The sequence below is a fragment of the Malania oleifera genome, chromosome 1, assembly GCF_029873635.1.
Source record: "Malania oleifera isolate guangnan ecotype guangnan chromosome 1, ASM2987363v1, whole genome shotgun sequence".
NCBI lineage: Eukaryota > Viridiplantae > Streptophyta > Magnoliopsida > Santalales > Ximeniaceae > Malania > Malania oleifera.
In genome coordinates, this window is record NC_080417.1 from 12,614,526 (window position 1) to 12,629,669 (window position 15,144).

Consider the following 15,144-nt stretch of genomic DNA (forward strand, 5'->3'; position numbering starts at 1 on the left):
ATGGGGGGGATATCATACAAATTTGATATGAAAAATATTAAATTTGAAATTTTGAATAGTATATGAAACAATTTTGAAATGAGGATACACTTCTTAATTTTGTTGTCTTGCCTGATCTTAATAAACATTTAAATGGATCTAAAAACATAAGGGGGCAGCAATACAATATTAATGAATTTTTTGTAAAATTATAATTGCATTATTATTATTATTATTATTATTATTATTATTATTATTATTATTATTATTATTATTATTATTATCCCCAAGATCCAGCACTATCTATGATAAGTATTTTTGTCATTTGACTTAATAAACGAAACTGTCGGATCCTTCTAATTTAAATATTAATATGAGTAAAGATATTTTTAAAAAATAGGCTAAAATCAACAAAATTAGATTTAATTTTTTTATTTTTATTTTTAAAAGTAACTAAGACTTAAAATTGGGACTAAGGAATTGTGTTACAGATGACCTCCTCTTCCTCTTTCTTAATTATTCTCAAGCGATAACCACCCTTAGGCCTCCCTATTAAAGAAACTTTTTTTTTTTAAGAAATGAATTACTACAAAGGTGAATTACATTTTTATTGTGCATGTCAGTATAATGGATGTGATCTGCAGGTCAGAATTCTGAACAGTTGCTGCAGAGCATGCACAGTAGCCTGCATATAGCCATTATTTCCTACCATCCTATTTTTGCTAGCATCCATCAACTACGAATACTAATAAGCAATAAAAATAATATAATGTATATAAACATATTTAGTAATTATTTCTATAAAAAATTTTAAATCCCATCTTGGGATTTGCTGCCGTCCAAAGAGACTAAGCTCTCTGTCAACCATTTGATATTGTCCAATCAAATACTGACAAATCTGGGTTGACGTGGGCCATCCAACTCTGCACATTTTGGGGCTCTCCACCCGAGACGGTCCATCTAACGAACTAAAAAACACCACAGCACAAGGAACCAAGTTTTTTCCTTATTTATCATTTTTTAAAATATAGATATTAAATAATATTTTTTTACAAAATTAATTCTTAAATTGACACGTGGAAAATCTCGCTACCCCAAGTAGCGAGATTTGGTAAAAAATCGCTACTCTAAGTAGCGAGATTTGTTTTTAGAAAAATCTCCACTGTTGACACGTGCTAAATCTCGCTACTCCAAGTAGTAAGATTTGGTTAAATATCGCTACTTGGAGTAGCGAGATTACGTTAGGGTCATTCTGAGAAATATTTCCCAGAATGAGGTATTATTTAATATATTCTTTTAAAAAAAAGTTAAAACAGGAAAAAACTCTCAAAACCATGCCCAGTTCTTTTTAGAGTTTTTTCTCCTTTTATTTTTTTATAAAAAAAATATATTAAAAAAATAATTTTCAAAATGAGACGTGGCAAATGCGGAAAAAACTCCGATCCGATGAGATTAGCTCGTGAAATGCGGACGTCACTCTCCCCCCTCCTCAACTATAAATATGGAGTGTCTGCTCATCTCTGCACTACTCTTTCTTCTGTCGTGTGAAGAGATGAATCGCACAAAAGCCTTCGCCGCTGCATTCATCTGCATCATCGTGATCGGTGTCGGAGGTCGCTCTCCCCCTCCCCCTCCCCCTAAGAATCCTTATCCCGCTAAGCATCATTATCACCATGGAAAGCATGTGACTTGTTTCGTCGCTTCTCCGCCGCAACCTGTGCCTGCATTGCCTGCTGGTGTTCCTGCGCCGGTCCTTTGGAAGCAGCCGATCATGTGCGTTTTATTTATTTTTTATTTTTTTATTTTTAAAAATATAATATCATAATGCAAGGAGAAAACACTTTTTGAGGTTCACATTTCAATTCTCGCTCTCCACCTCGCAGGCTAGGGTTTTATACAGCGGAAGGAATGGGTCATTGGAATGTCTGGAACTCGCATCCAAAGAACTGCAGCCCTGGGTATCGTGCCTGCCGAGTTTGTGGAAACCCACATGGGTTGATCAAGAAGTACGGGCTTATGTCTTGCAGGCAGCGCTTCCGTAGCAATGCCAAGGAAATTGTCTTCATCAAGTATCGTCAAGGGAGCATTTTTGGGAGGGATGCGTTGGTCCGCCGATCCTGAGATTAAATGAGTTGAGACTCTAATGAAGTTGTTATTTCCTTTCAGCCCAGATTCTGACTAAGTTGTCATTTCTAACTAAATTGTCATTTTATTTTGATGTGCTATGATGCAATTTAATGGAATTATAATTTTTGATTGATTTGTGTAAGATTTTGTCCCAAACGACATGATCCAATTTTAATTATTGGGATTAGAAAAACAGTTGTAATTCTAAACAATTATGGTAAGTTATTGTTTTAATTAATTAGAGAAGTTATTTTTCTATTTGGATGGAAAGAAATTCATTATGAAATAAGGAAAATCGGTCCTCTCTCTACTCTATAAAAGCACAAAAAACCTATCATTATTTGTGTAATCACCCCGACCTCGCTGGAGCCGACCAGATTCTAGCCATCGCCGAAGTGCTCACCGCTTCCGCCAGCGATCACCCCGACTTTGTACGCGGTACTGGAAGTGGAGCCTCCCTGCGACGACACTCGTGTGCTACGAAGCCACTTCAAGAGGCTCGCTCTCCTCTTGAACCCCGCCGAGAACAAGTTCGCCTTCGCCCAGGAAGCCTTCGATCGCGTCACCTATGCGTGGTCCGTCTTGTCCTATCCCGCCAAGAAGGCTCAATACGATGCCGAGGCGGAACAGAAACAGACGCCTGACCCAGAATCTCCTCAGCGAAGCTCCGGCAAAGAGGAAACCGAGCTCTCTGATGGCGGTTTGGGTGGCGGAACGTTCTGGACGGTGTGTCCCTACTGTTACTATGTGTATGAGTACGATCGGTTTTATGAAGGGTGTTGCTTGAAGTGTCAAGCTTGTATGAGGGCATTTCATGGGGTTGCTATAGCAGCACCGCCGCCGACGATTCCTGGGAAGGATGAGTACTGCTGCTGTTCCGCATATTTCCCGATGGGGTTCATTACGCCGGAAGGCAGTGGCGGAGGGATGGGGATTCAGGCTGGTTGGCCTTTCTCGCCGATGTTTTCAAGTCGTCAAGCGGAGGAGAAGGAGAAGGATTCTCTAAATGTTAATTCTGAGAACGTAGAAACCGGGGAAGGGAAGAAGTGGACTGAGAACATGGGAATGCATGAGCATGAAAGAAGGGGTGAAAGGGGAAAAATGCCCTATTTTGCGAGGCCTTCTGCGCGGAACAACCAAACCGCGGCAAGCAATACGAAGAAAATAATGGGGAAAGGAGTTAAGAAACACGAAACCGGAAGATTGAATTTGAATGCAGGCGTAGAGACGGAGTCAGAGACAGAGGATGGAGAGCCTGGTATTGTACAGCAAAGCACTGCCTGCGCCTGCCGATGGTTGATTTGATGGTTTCAGTAACATACCCACCTTGCTCCAAAGAGTGCGAGGATGAGGACTTTTGTGCTTGTCATGGTCAAGCAGGAAGGGAAAAAGAAAGGGCCCATGAAAAATTAGAATTTATTTACATTTCCATTTCCATGGGGATCTTTTTTTTTTTTTTAGGGCAAATCGCCTATGCAGATTGGTTATGTCTAGGTTCGCCCGTGTCCTACCCTTCCAACTCGTAAATTTTGGTTGGTTTCAAATTTAGAAACACAAATTGATTATAGGTTCTATCGTAGAGGATGCAAACAAATTGAGCTGATCTGAGATGCAGTTTGCTTGAGATCGATTTATTTACGTATGTATATCAAACTCAAGTTAATAAAGTTTAGATGAGCAGCTCACTCAAACTTACACTTGAATCAATTAAAACTTATTTTTAATTAATATATGAATCAATTTATTAAGCTAACTAAATTTATTGATAGTTAATAAATATAATTTAAGAAAAATATATATTTTAAAGTAAAAAATTTTAACATCAAATATTTAATGAGATGAATACCGAATTTGTTCTCGAGCCTAATATAAAGTTAGTTTACGAGTTGCTAATCAATTTGTAAACTAATTAGTGAACGAGTTGATGAATGAACCAACTCTTTTTTTTTTTTCGGAAAAAGAGGGTGGCACCTCCTATCTTTATTAGAAAACCTCTCACTTATAGCAGGGGAATACCTGGTTCCAACCTTGAGACTTCGGGAAAACAAAATCAAACCCCAAGAATCTAAAATTGACTTAACCAACTAATTCAAAACCAATAATGTAACGACCTAGCCCCCAGGGCTGAGCTCAGTTGGCAAGGGCGGACTCCGGGATTTCCTTTCACGAGGTGAGCCTAATCCTGGCATCCCGGGTTCGATTCCTGCAGCGGGCGCCTGAATTACTTCTCTGTGGTGGGTGGGGCTCCTGCTACAGGGCGTGGGATTAGTCACATGCCGGTGCGTGCGGACCGTAAAATGGACGCGCGTTGACGGCTGTGGATACCCGGCGTTACCCAAAAAAAAAAAAAATGTAACGACCTCAATTTTTAAATGAAATTTAAATAATAAAGAGAGAGAGAAATAGAAACAAAAATAGAAGGAGGCCGTAGACTTCGTCGACAACATTACATTTTGGAAGGAAAAGAAAAGGAAATGGAAACAAAATAAAATAAAGAAGGATGCTGCCAAACTTCGTCGACGAACACAGGGCTTCGTCAACGAGAAAATGCCGAGAGGGATTCTGAGGCAGCCTGAATTTTGTCGACGAATACAGGGTCTCGTCGACGAAATTTGTGAAGGACTCATCAACGAAAGTCGGGCTCGTCGACGAAATCCTTTGTTTTATGAGTATGAAAAATCCAGGGAAAATATCATTTTTAAGAAGCCTCTCTCTCTCTCTCTCTCTCTCTCTCTCTCTCTCTCTCTCTACGACTCTCTCTCCATTCTCTCTTCGTTTCTGGTCCCACCAGTCGTCGGATCGACGATCCGAAGCTATCACGACGATTCTGGAGGAGTTCTCCACAAGTCTGTCGGGGCGGATCGTCAGGAAAACGAAGTTGGAAATCATCCCAAAGTTGTGGTAAGGTTTTTTAAACCAAATTAGACTTTATGGTAGTTATAGAAATTGATGTAAGCATGAAAATATTGATGTTTAGTACTGGGGATTTTGAGTTTCAGGGTGTTGATCAGGAAGTCATACAGGGGTTAGGCTAGGATATTTTAGGGGCTTTCTCAGTAGTCAGGTAAGGAAATAAACAAAAACAGTAATTTTCCATACAAATTATTATTGATTATGAATAAATTTATTTTCAGAAAAAGCATATGTTATATTGTGTATTATGAAGGAAATGTACGATTGGGAAAATACTGTTATGATGATTAAAATATATATGTATGTATGAGATGATAGGAAAGCATGATTCTAGAATATGAAGTATGATTTTTTTTTAACAGCACATGTATGGCATGAACATTATTTTTATGTGAAGCGAATCATGATACGAATGATTTTACGAGCAAAATATATTTTCAGGTATTTTGAAAAGACGAATTATGCTATACTGAGTTTGATGAATATATGATAAATGAGTTATTTTCAAAATATAAACACCTGAAACGATTTTGGAGTGAGGCCACATGTATGTTATCGGCACGAGGCCGTATTTACGTTTTGGCACGAGGCCACATGTACGTTATCGGCACGAGGCCGTATTTACATTTTGGCGTGAGGCCACATGTATGTTATCGGCACGAGGCCGTATTCATGTTTTGGCGCGAGGCCATACTTATATTATCGGCGCGAGGCCGTATTTACTTTGTTATCGGCGCAAGGCTGTATTTACTATGATTTTGGCATGAGACCATATGTATGATTTCGGCACGAGGCCGTATCTATGTTTTCGGCACAAGGCCGTGATGATATTATGTATGTTCATGTATTATATGTTATTACATCCAGGATGTTAGTTTAGTTCAGTTCAGGGCTCGGTACCGTACATACATATGTAGATCAAATATCTACGTCAGATTAGTGCTAACCATCCCACGAGGAGTCGATGTGACTTTCAGTAGAGTGTGGACGTCCACCTGATAGTCCGGACCAGGGTGTGGCGGGCCCATCGTACTTACAAACATATTTGATTCGGCAGTGGTCGGCCAGCCATTGTCGGGTCCCGCCTTCGGGCTGCACAACCCGTCATAGGGGGTAATACATGACATTGCTAACTATTTATCCTAGGTAGATTTTCAGTATTACAGTTATAACAGATGTTTATGTATGTTATGATTTATTAACAAATATGAAAGTACAGGATTATCCAGTATGATATTATGATTATTTCCAGAGTTATGAAATGTACTGTATATGTATAAGCACTTTAAATGTTCATGTTGCCACACAGATGTATTTAGTTTATTTTCCCTTATTGAGAAGTGTCTCACCCCCAACATTGACACTTTTTTCAGGAAACCCAGAGAAACCGGTGGGTCAAGGCTGCCGTTGAGTGAGTGGAGGTTCCCTACTAGAAGGGTAAGCGTTGAGCTAGGACTAGGAGATTTTGTTGCATAGTCCTAGAGTTATTTTGACTTTTGGAGATTGTACATATAAATAGTATATTGATGTTAATAGAAAACTCTGGTATTATGTCTTATGATTGGATGTTTGAGATTTTATTTTACTGCTACTTAGATTTTCCGTTATGTTTGTCAGATATCCCCGCTACCCACAGGTTGGGGTTGATCATTTTATCCATTATATTACATTATATGTTAAGAAATTTAGGGTCGCTACAAATAAACCAATGACTAACAACCAAACAAATAAATAGAACTAAACAACTATAAGTGGGAAAAAAAAAAAAAAAAAAACTCCAAAAGATCTCGAGGAATAAGCCAACCACCAACCACTCCAACCTTCACAAACACCAGCACAAAACATCACGAGAGCAAGGAATGAAATCCCAACAAATCCAATCGAATCATTCCCCTGATTTGATGTCGAAGCTCATCCTGACAACTATATGATTGAGATATACTAGGTTCACCCTACATGGCAAAGAAATCCGCACTTTGATTTGCCTCCTTGTAAACATGTTCTACTTTATAATGTATGTTTTTTAATGCTAACACAAGCTCTTCCCACAATTCCATAAGTTCCAAACCGAACACTTCTTAAAATTAATCCATTGAACCAACAAAGCAGAGTCATGGGCAATCTCTACTTGACCAAATTCTAGATATTTGCACAGATTAATCCCTATAATAATTGCTTTTAATTCAGCCATATTATTGGTTCCATAACCCAGTAATGAGAAAAAAGTTGGTTTAAATAATCTTCTTTCATCTCCTATCACACCTCCACCACCACAATTACCTCGGTTACCTCTACAGCTTCCATCCACATTCAGTTTAACCCAACCCGTCTTAGGTTTACACCATCTGACTACACAAGGAAGACGAACCCTCACATTTTTTACTTGAATATCCAAAGCATGAAGGATTGCAAAATCCGTGCAAGAAGCAGGTGCACATTTAGTTAACTTGTTCGAAATGGATTTCAGCCAATATTTGATATCAAGTCATACAGTTCTCACTAAATCATGAATTGATTCCATCCTAACTCTACATCGACAAGTCCAAAGTCTCCAAATGATGAGACTACGTATGAGACCTACCAAAATTCCTAACTGAGAAGCTGGTCTTGCACAACTAAACCAGAAATTAACTCTGACTTTCCATGTATTCGTTGCCATACAACTAACACCCAATGCCACTGCTGCTTATTTCCATACCTCCTGAGCAAAAGATCTTGAACAAAACACATGGTCTAGAGATTCAATCTTGGAATTTGAACAACAATCATACTGAGAGGCCATTTGAATACCTACTTCTTGAATACAAGTATCAACCGGAAGACAAGCAAACCAAGACTTCCACATATAAATTGACACCCATTTTGGCAACATAGGATGCCAGATCCATTTTGAAACTAAGAATTCCTCTTTACGCTCCCTTATAATTTTCAAAGCACTTGTCGTGAAAAATTTTCCATCTGTTGAAGGTTCCCAAATTACTATATCTGGACCCTCCTAGCAAGAAATAGCAGAGTTCATTACTTCCTCAGTTTGTTTTTCACTCAACAAAGCCACTAATAAATCAACATTCCACCCATCTCTATCCCAACAATCTCGTGTTCATAGCTTATGGTTTCTAATTTCTTGAACCTTAGCACAAAGGGGACCGGGGGCTAACCATTGATGAAGCCAGAAAGAGGCCAACCCTTCATTAATTTGAACGCGAACATGCTCTAATACTTTAGGTATCACACGAGCAATCGATCTTCAAACTCTGGTTCCTTTATTTGGCTTTATTTCCCTCAAGTGGTGTCTATTATTCAAATACTTGACTTTAAAGAATTGAGTCCACAGATTATCCATAGTTAACAATCTCCACACAAACTTCATATGCAATGATTTTTTAACTTCCCCAAAATCCCTAATACCCAAACCACCCTCACAAACAGGTTTAGATATATTATGCCAAGAACACCATTTCCTTTTTTCTTTTATCATTTACTCCACTCCAAAAAATATTCGATAACATAGAATTTAACTTTGTGAAGACAATATTAGTAATGTCAATTATCGCCAATTGATGAACCGCCATTGATGATAATACATGCTTAATTAAAACTAAATGGCCCCCCTTGAGATAAAAGCTTAAATTTCCAACCCGCTATCTTTTTCCTCAATTTAGCAACTAAAGGCTCTAGACTACGGGTTGTAAAACGACCCAATACCAAAGGAACACCCAAGTATGCAGTAAAGAACCCTCCTTCCGAAAAGTCAGTCATCCTTAACAAGAATCGCTTCTGAGCACTTTGACAAAAAAATACTTGACTTGTCTTTATTTATCATTTGGCCAGACCAATCCTCATATTTTTTAAAAGTCTTGATAAGCATTCGAATGGAACTTCTCTTACCATTGGAAAAAATAAGAATGTCATCCGTACAAAGTAGGTGAGATACCAAAGGTGCCCCACAAGGATGATAGCAAGCCCCTATCTTATTCTCCATAAAATTTTCTTTAGAAACCGAGAAAGAACTTCCTGTAAAATAATAAACAGATAAGAAGATAGAGGGTCTTCATGACAAAGTCCTCTAGAAGGTTTAAAGAAACCTTTATAAATGACATTCATCACAATGGAGAACCAAGAAGAGGAAATACATTTCGCCACTAAACCATAGAATCTCTGGGAGAATCCAAAACTTTTCAGAACCAAGTTTGAAAAATCTCAATCGACCCTATCATAACCCTTACCCATATCAACTTTGATTATTACATTTCCACCATTAGACTTCTTATGTAGAGAATGAACCATTTATTGTGCCAATGTAATATTTTCAAATATACTTATACCGGGAATGAAAGCTCCCTGCTCCAGAGAAATCAATGCAGATAATAAACCTGTCATCCTTGTGACAATAATTTTAAAATTTTTTTGTAGATAACACTACAAAGACTAATAGGCCTGAACTTGTCAAAACTCGGGAGATTCTAAACTTTTGGAATTAGAACAATGTAAGATGCAGAATAAAATCTAGGAAGAGAAGACCGAGCGAAAAAATCTCTAGCTGCATCAATCACCTCTTCTTTTACAATATCCCAATAATCATGGAAGAAAGCAGAAAAAAAATCATCCGAACCTGGGCTACTATTTCTTGGGATAGAAAGAATAGCATCCCTTACCTCCACCTCGGATGGAGCACGACAAGGAGCAATATTCTCCTCTTCAGAAACCATAGGAGATATAATATCATCAAGGTAAGCTGTTCAACTAGGTCCTACACCTATTGAGAAAGTTTGAAAATACCTTACTACAGCCTCTTGAACAAAAGGAAATACGTTTCGAATCTGAACGGATGATATTAAAATCTCCCGCCACTAACCAAGGAAAATCATCCCTCTTTGCAAACTCCAAATCATTCCAAAGTTCTCGGCGATCTATTTGATGACATTTAGCATAAACAAATGAAGCAAAGAAATTCTAGTCCACAGAACTAAAAATACCTGAAATAACTTGATCAGACATAGGTTGTAACTCAAAGTGCACTTCCTCTTTCCAAAACATCCAAAGTTTACCCCCCCCCCCCCCCAAATCGATGCATTCACACAAAAATTCAGAAAATTTAGAAAGCCAACCCATTGCGACATCAAACTTTCATCAGAAAATGGCTCTGAAAGAACCAAAATAGAAGGTGAAAATTTCCTCATTAACTTTTATTAATAGCTTTTAGATGTGCCTAAACCCCACACATTCCACACTAGAATTTCATTAATCATAAATCAAGTTTCTTTGGATGGGTAATAACCCATTGAGACTTCTTCTTGCTTTGCCCATTAATGTCCTTAAACTTAACAAGCGGAACATGTAAATCATCATCCGAACAATAGCCTTTTTCTAATGGGAGTTTCTCCAAAGTATTTGTCTCCACCTCCCTATCCCATTCACAATTATCTATGACATACCTGGGCATGATTGTACACTCTTGTTCCAAGATTTTTGAAACCATGTTACAAGATCTCATCAACTGATCAGGCACTACTATAACATCTTCCACTATCAACATATCAGCGTCGGAAATACCCAGGACTGGTTCAGCAATCTCCTCCCTCTACTCAATCTCATATTGTTTTGTGTTCATCTGCAAAATCTCCACTTTTGGCCTCGGTTCTTCAGGAACAAACTCCCTTTCTTCCATCTCGTTTTGCATAACTATCTCAACCATTGGCAAAATTTGTGATGTCATTGCACCCTCTTGAATATGATCCACCTCTGAAGGTTCTTCAACAATGCATGGATCTATCAATTCTCTTTGAACTTCTTTCCCTTTATCCAAATGCTTCACATGCAAAACTTCTTGTCGATTTTCTTGTCTAGCATTTTTCGTATCCTTATGTCTATCCCCAATTTTCTATTTCCTTTCACCCACTCAGCATACCACCTTTGAATGCCCTTGTCTATGCCATTTCTAATAATAAAATCCTTATTTTTCTTACCTCACTTCCTACCAAATTTTCTGATTTTCCAAAATAACAATAGGGAAATCATCCACCTGATCTGCTAATATATCCACCTCCATGCACATTCTCGCACTCGTAGCCCTAGTTTGGTTAAGCATAGCATTGTTAGTTCCTAGATATCGACCAAACCTCGTGGCTAGAATCTGTAAACAATTAGGCTTGTACGTGTACATCAGAAGACCAGGGAGAAATAACCATTGAGGGGCCAGTTCCTGCATCATATTGAAATCCTTTGTCCATCGAAAAAGACGAAACAGAAACCCAGCCAAAATCCTTCCTTCACGAGAACATCCATGAAGAAAATATCGTTCATTATTCATCTGAACTAGTACATGAAAATCATCCATAAAACTAATAAAAGGGATCTCCGAAAGGCCCCAAGACTTTATGATATTCAAACGGATAACGTCAATGGATGGCCTAGAGCGCAAAGATTTCAAAACTAACGCAAACCAGAAATTTTCTACCACTTTGTTCATCTCAGCCTCAGAGAAAATGAATCCAATATCTCCATCTACATCAATAGGATATCTCATGGCTAGTTTGAAAGAGGAAGACAATGGCTTAACAGCATGAGAACGTGATACTACATGGGTATACGAAAAAAGTCCTGAACCACCTTTCAAAAGAGGCCACACAGGTGGAGGATCCACCAAAGGGCTGGTGGGCGCCGCCATCGTAGGCGCCTAACTTCAATGAAATCCTAGATCGTGTGATGATTGAAGAGAGACATACCTGACTAAGGAATTCAATGTCTCAGAGATCTGGTAGGAGGCGAGATGGGCAAATCAAAAGGATAGTAGAAGTTCGAGATGCGTCCATTGACCTGCGAGAGTGTAGCAGCACGAACAGCTTAGCACTAGCAGCGAGGGGGAGGGGAGAGTGCACGGTGGTGACGGCAGGGTAGCAAGAGTGCAGAAGCGGTGGTGGATACTGGAGAGGGGAGAACGTAATGGTAGTGTTGGGGGAGGAGAGATGCACGGTAGTGATGGTCGGGTAGGAAGATTGTAGAAGCTATGGCGGACGGCGGAGAAGGGAGAACGCAATGACGGCGCTGGGGAGGAGAGAATGCGATGACATGATGAGGGTAGGAAGAGTGCAAAAGCGGCGGTGGCGAGATGGACGAATCGAAAGGGACAGAGAATGGGCTGCTTCAACAGAAGAGAAGAGGCTTCGAACCCAGACAAAATCATCATCGTGCGAGCTTGAGACGACCAGCAAATAGGGCGAAGAAGAAGGCTAGGAGACAAGTTCAACGGGGGTGGGTTGGAAGTCCACTAGGGCTCAAACGAAGCCTCTCAAATTCGCTCTTTTGAACTAGTTCATGAGCTGATAAATGAGCTAGCTCACGAGCCTAGCAATCCTAGCATGAACCAGCTTGAGCTCGACTCATTTAGTTGATGAGTTCGAAATTTGAGCTTGACTTTGGCTCGTTTAACTTAATAAACAAGTTCAAGCAAGTCATTATCAAGTTGAGCACTAAGTAGCTCACGAGTGGCTCAACTCATTTGCAGCCCTAGAACTTGCTAATACCAATTGGTTCTAGGTTTGGCCTTGTATAAGAACCTATGAAGAACCTATATTAAAACCCATTGTGGGTCAGATACAAGGACAATTCTTGGTGGGTCGAACCCCATAACAAAGAAATGAACCTGTGATGAAGACCAGTTCTCAAAAATTGGAACAAGAACCTGCCTGCAAAGGCTAGTTTCAAACAGTTCTTATTTCTACCCGGATCCAATGCCAACCTCTATTTCTGCAATGGCTTTCTTCCAAGCAAATTTGTAGGTGGTTAGAAGTGAATTGTTGGAACCATTAAGCAGATCTAAATGAAACAAAAAAATTATTTTGTGCAACTTGGAGACTGTAGGTACACCATTTTTACCCGGACCCAATATAACAAAAATACGAATATTGTTATTACTTTAGTATTATTATTATTACTATTATTACTATTATTATTATTATCATCATTTTTTTTATCATTATTATTACCCTATTTTACTATTATGATTATTACTTTATTATTATTATCTTTTATTATTATTATTATTATTATTATTATTATTATTATTTTTAAACATTATTATTACTTTATTATTATTATTATTATTATCATTATTATTATTATTATTATTATTATCATCATCATTTTTACTATTATTACTATTATTATTATTAATATTATTATTTTTAAATACTATTGTTATTATTATTATTATTATTATTATTATTATTATTATTATTATTATTATTATTATTATTTTGGCCTAGGGTTTTGGCTTCCCACAGCCAAAGAGGGGGCGCGCGGGCAGAACCACAGAAGATAAAAAAAAAAACCTAACCTTCAAGCTTCTGGATCCTCTCCACGCAGCTCTCCCATTCACTCACTCACCATCTGCTGCTCTCCCCCATCACCCTCACTGTCTCTCTCCCTCTCTCCGGCAAGCCTCTCTGCAACTCCCGCACCACACATACTCCCTTCTGCAGCAGCCCCGACCTCACAGCACCAGGCTCCGCCCCACGGCGAAGTCACAACAGCAGTTCACGGCCGGAGCAAGCAAAAATACAAAAAAAGAAAGGCCTATTCTTTTCTCACAGGGAAACCCCCCCGCGCACCCCCTCTGCTCTGCCTCGCCCAGCTCTTCTTCAATCTCTGTTTCCGCCCTCAGTCTCCCATCTCCCTTAACTTCCCTCTGCCCGGCCGCTGCAACACCAGACAGCGGCCACGACCTCCTCTGCTGTTCAAGGCAGCCCCGAGCATGGCACCAGCTTCTCTCTGCACCCCGTGAAGCAACCTCCGGTTCCAGCCTCAAGCAGCAGCACTGCCCACAACTCCAGCGGCATCCCGTGAAGGCCAGCAGCAACCTGAGCCACCACTCCGGCCACCAACCCCTGCTCTATCTCCAACTTCAGCAACTTCACTCCAGCGGCAGAGCAGCACCCCGACCACCATCCTCTGCTCCAGCCAGCAGCACAGAGCCTCCATCCCAGCAGCAGTTCTCCACAGCAATCCCTCCGCCGACATCTGCTTCCCGCACGGTGAGTCTCCTTCACTCTCACATGCACACACATACCTTATATTTTAAAGTTTAAACTTTTGTTCGTTTTATCCTTGTTATATACATTAGAATTGTTATTGAAGGGTTTTTATATTAATATTCATATGGTCGTATATCTAATCTTGTCATTATAGGAATTAATATTGAGAAGTAATGTTGTGATAAGTTTATTTTTTTGGTGTTCTTTATGAATATTTGTTGCTGATTTTAAGCAATTTATATTTCTTTTAGTTGTACGTATTTTATGATTTAATATTGTTATTACGGGTTTCACGTGGTGATGTTTGTTAGATTTTTCGTGGCATTTATCGTAAATACTAATTGGTTTATTTTTGTTTTTGTAGGATTCCTTTTTGTTTGATTGGGGTTCATTTCAAGTTCTAAATTTTGAATTTTCTTGTCATCATTTTTTAAATAACTAATATTATGGTTATTGTATATTATTGTTAAAGTTCTTTTTTTTTCTTTTTTCCCTATTGTCATGTATTTATTGTTATTATAATACTTTGATTACATATTCAGTTTTTTCTTTCACCATGTTTGTTATTCACATAGCGTTTAGGGTTTTTGATTATCATTATTTATGATTGTAATTATGTTATGTTATTATTTAAGCATGTTTAAGATTTTTATTAGTTTCCATGTTTAGGGCTTAATTGTTTCCATATAACTTGTGTATTAATTTTAGGATAGATGTTTCCATATTACTATCACATGTTTCCATATTAATTGCACATTGATTTATTTTAGGCTTTGAATTACTTTCATATCATTGTATTTTATTCCTTTTTAGGTTGGATTGACATTGTATATTTAGGGTATGTCTTGTTTCACTTCCATGATTATGACTTATTTATTTCCGTGTTTGACCATATTACACTTAACTTTTAGAGTTTGATTCGTGACCATGTTTTTGGAAGTTTCCTCTATTGTTAATATTAGGATTTTACTTTTGAAGGTTTGATTATTTGTTTTAGAAATATATGTATATATTATATATTTATTATTATTCTAGCGTTATTATTATTAGTACGTACGTGTTATATATGATATGTATATTATTATTATTATTA

General features: G+C 38.4%; 1 protein-coding gene across 1 annotated transcript; it reads left to right on the plus strand.

Annotated features, from left to right (window-relative positions):
* The first annotated feature begins 1,887 nt into the window (after positions 1-1,887).
* LOC131149734 (uncharacterized) lies at positions 1,888-3,411 on the plus strand. Its single transcript, XM_058100485.1, has 2 exons — positions 1,888-2,085; positions 2,491-3,411. The coding sequence occupies exons 1-2, from the start codon at positions 1,888-1,890 to the stop codon at positions 3,409-3,411; spliced, it is 1,119 nt and encodes a 372-aa protein (XP_057956468.1).
* Positions 3,412-15,144: the final 11,733 nt, after the last annotated feature.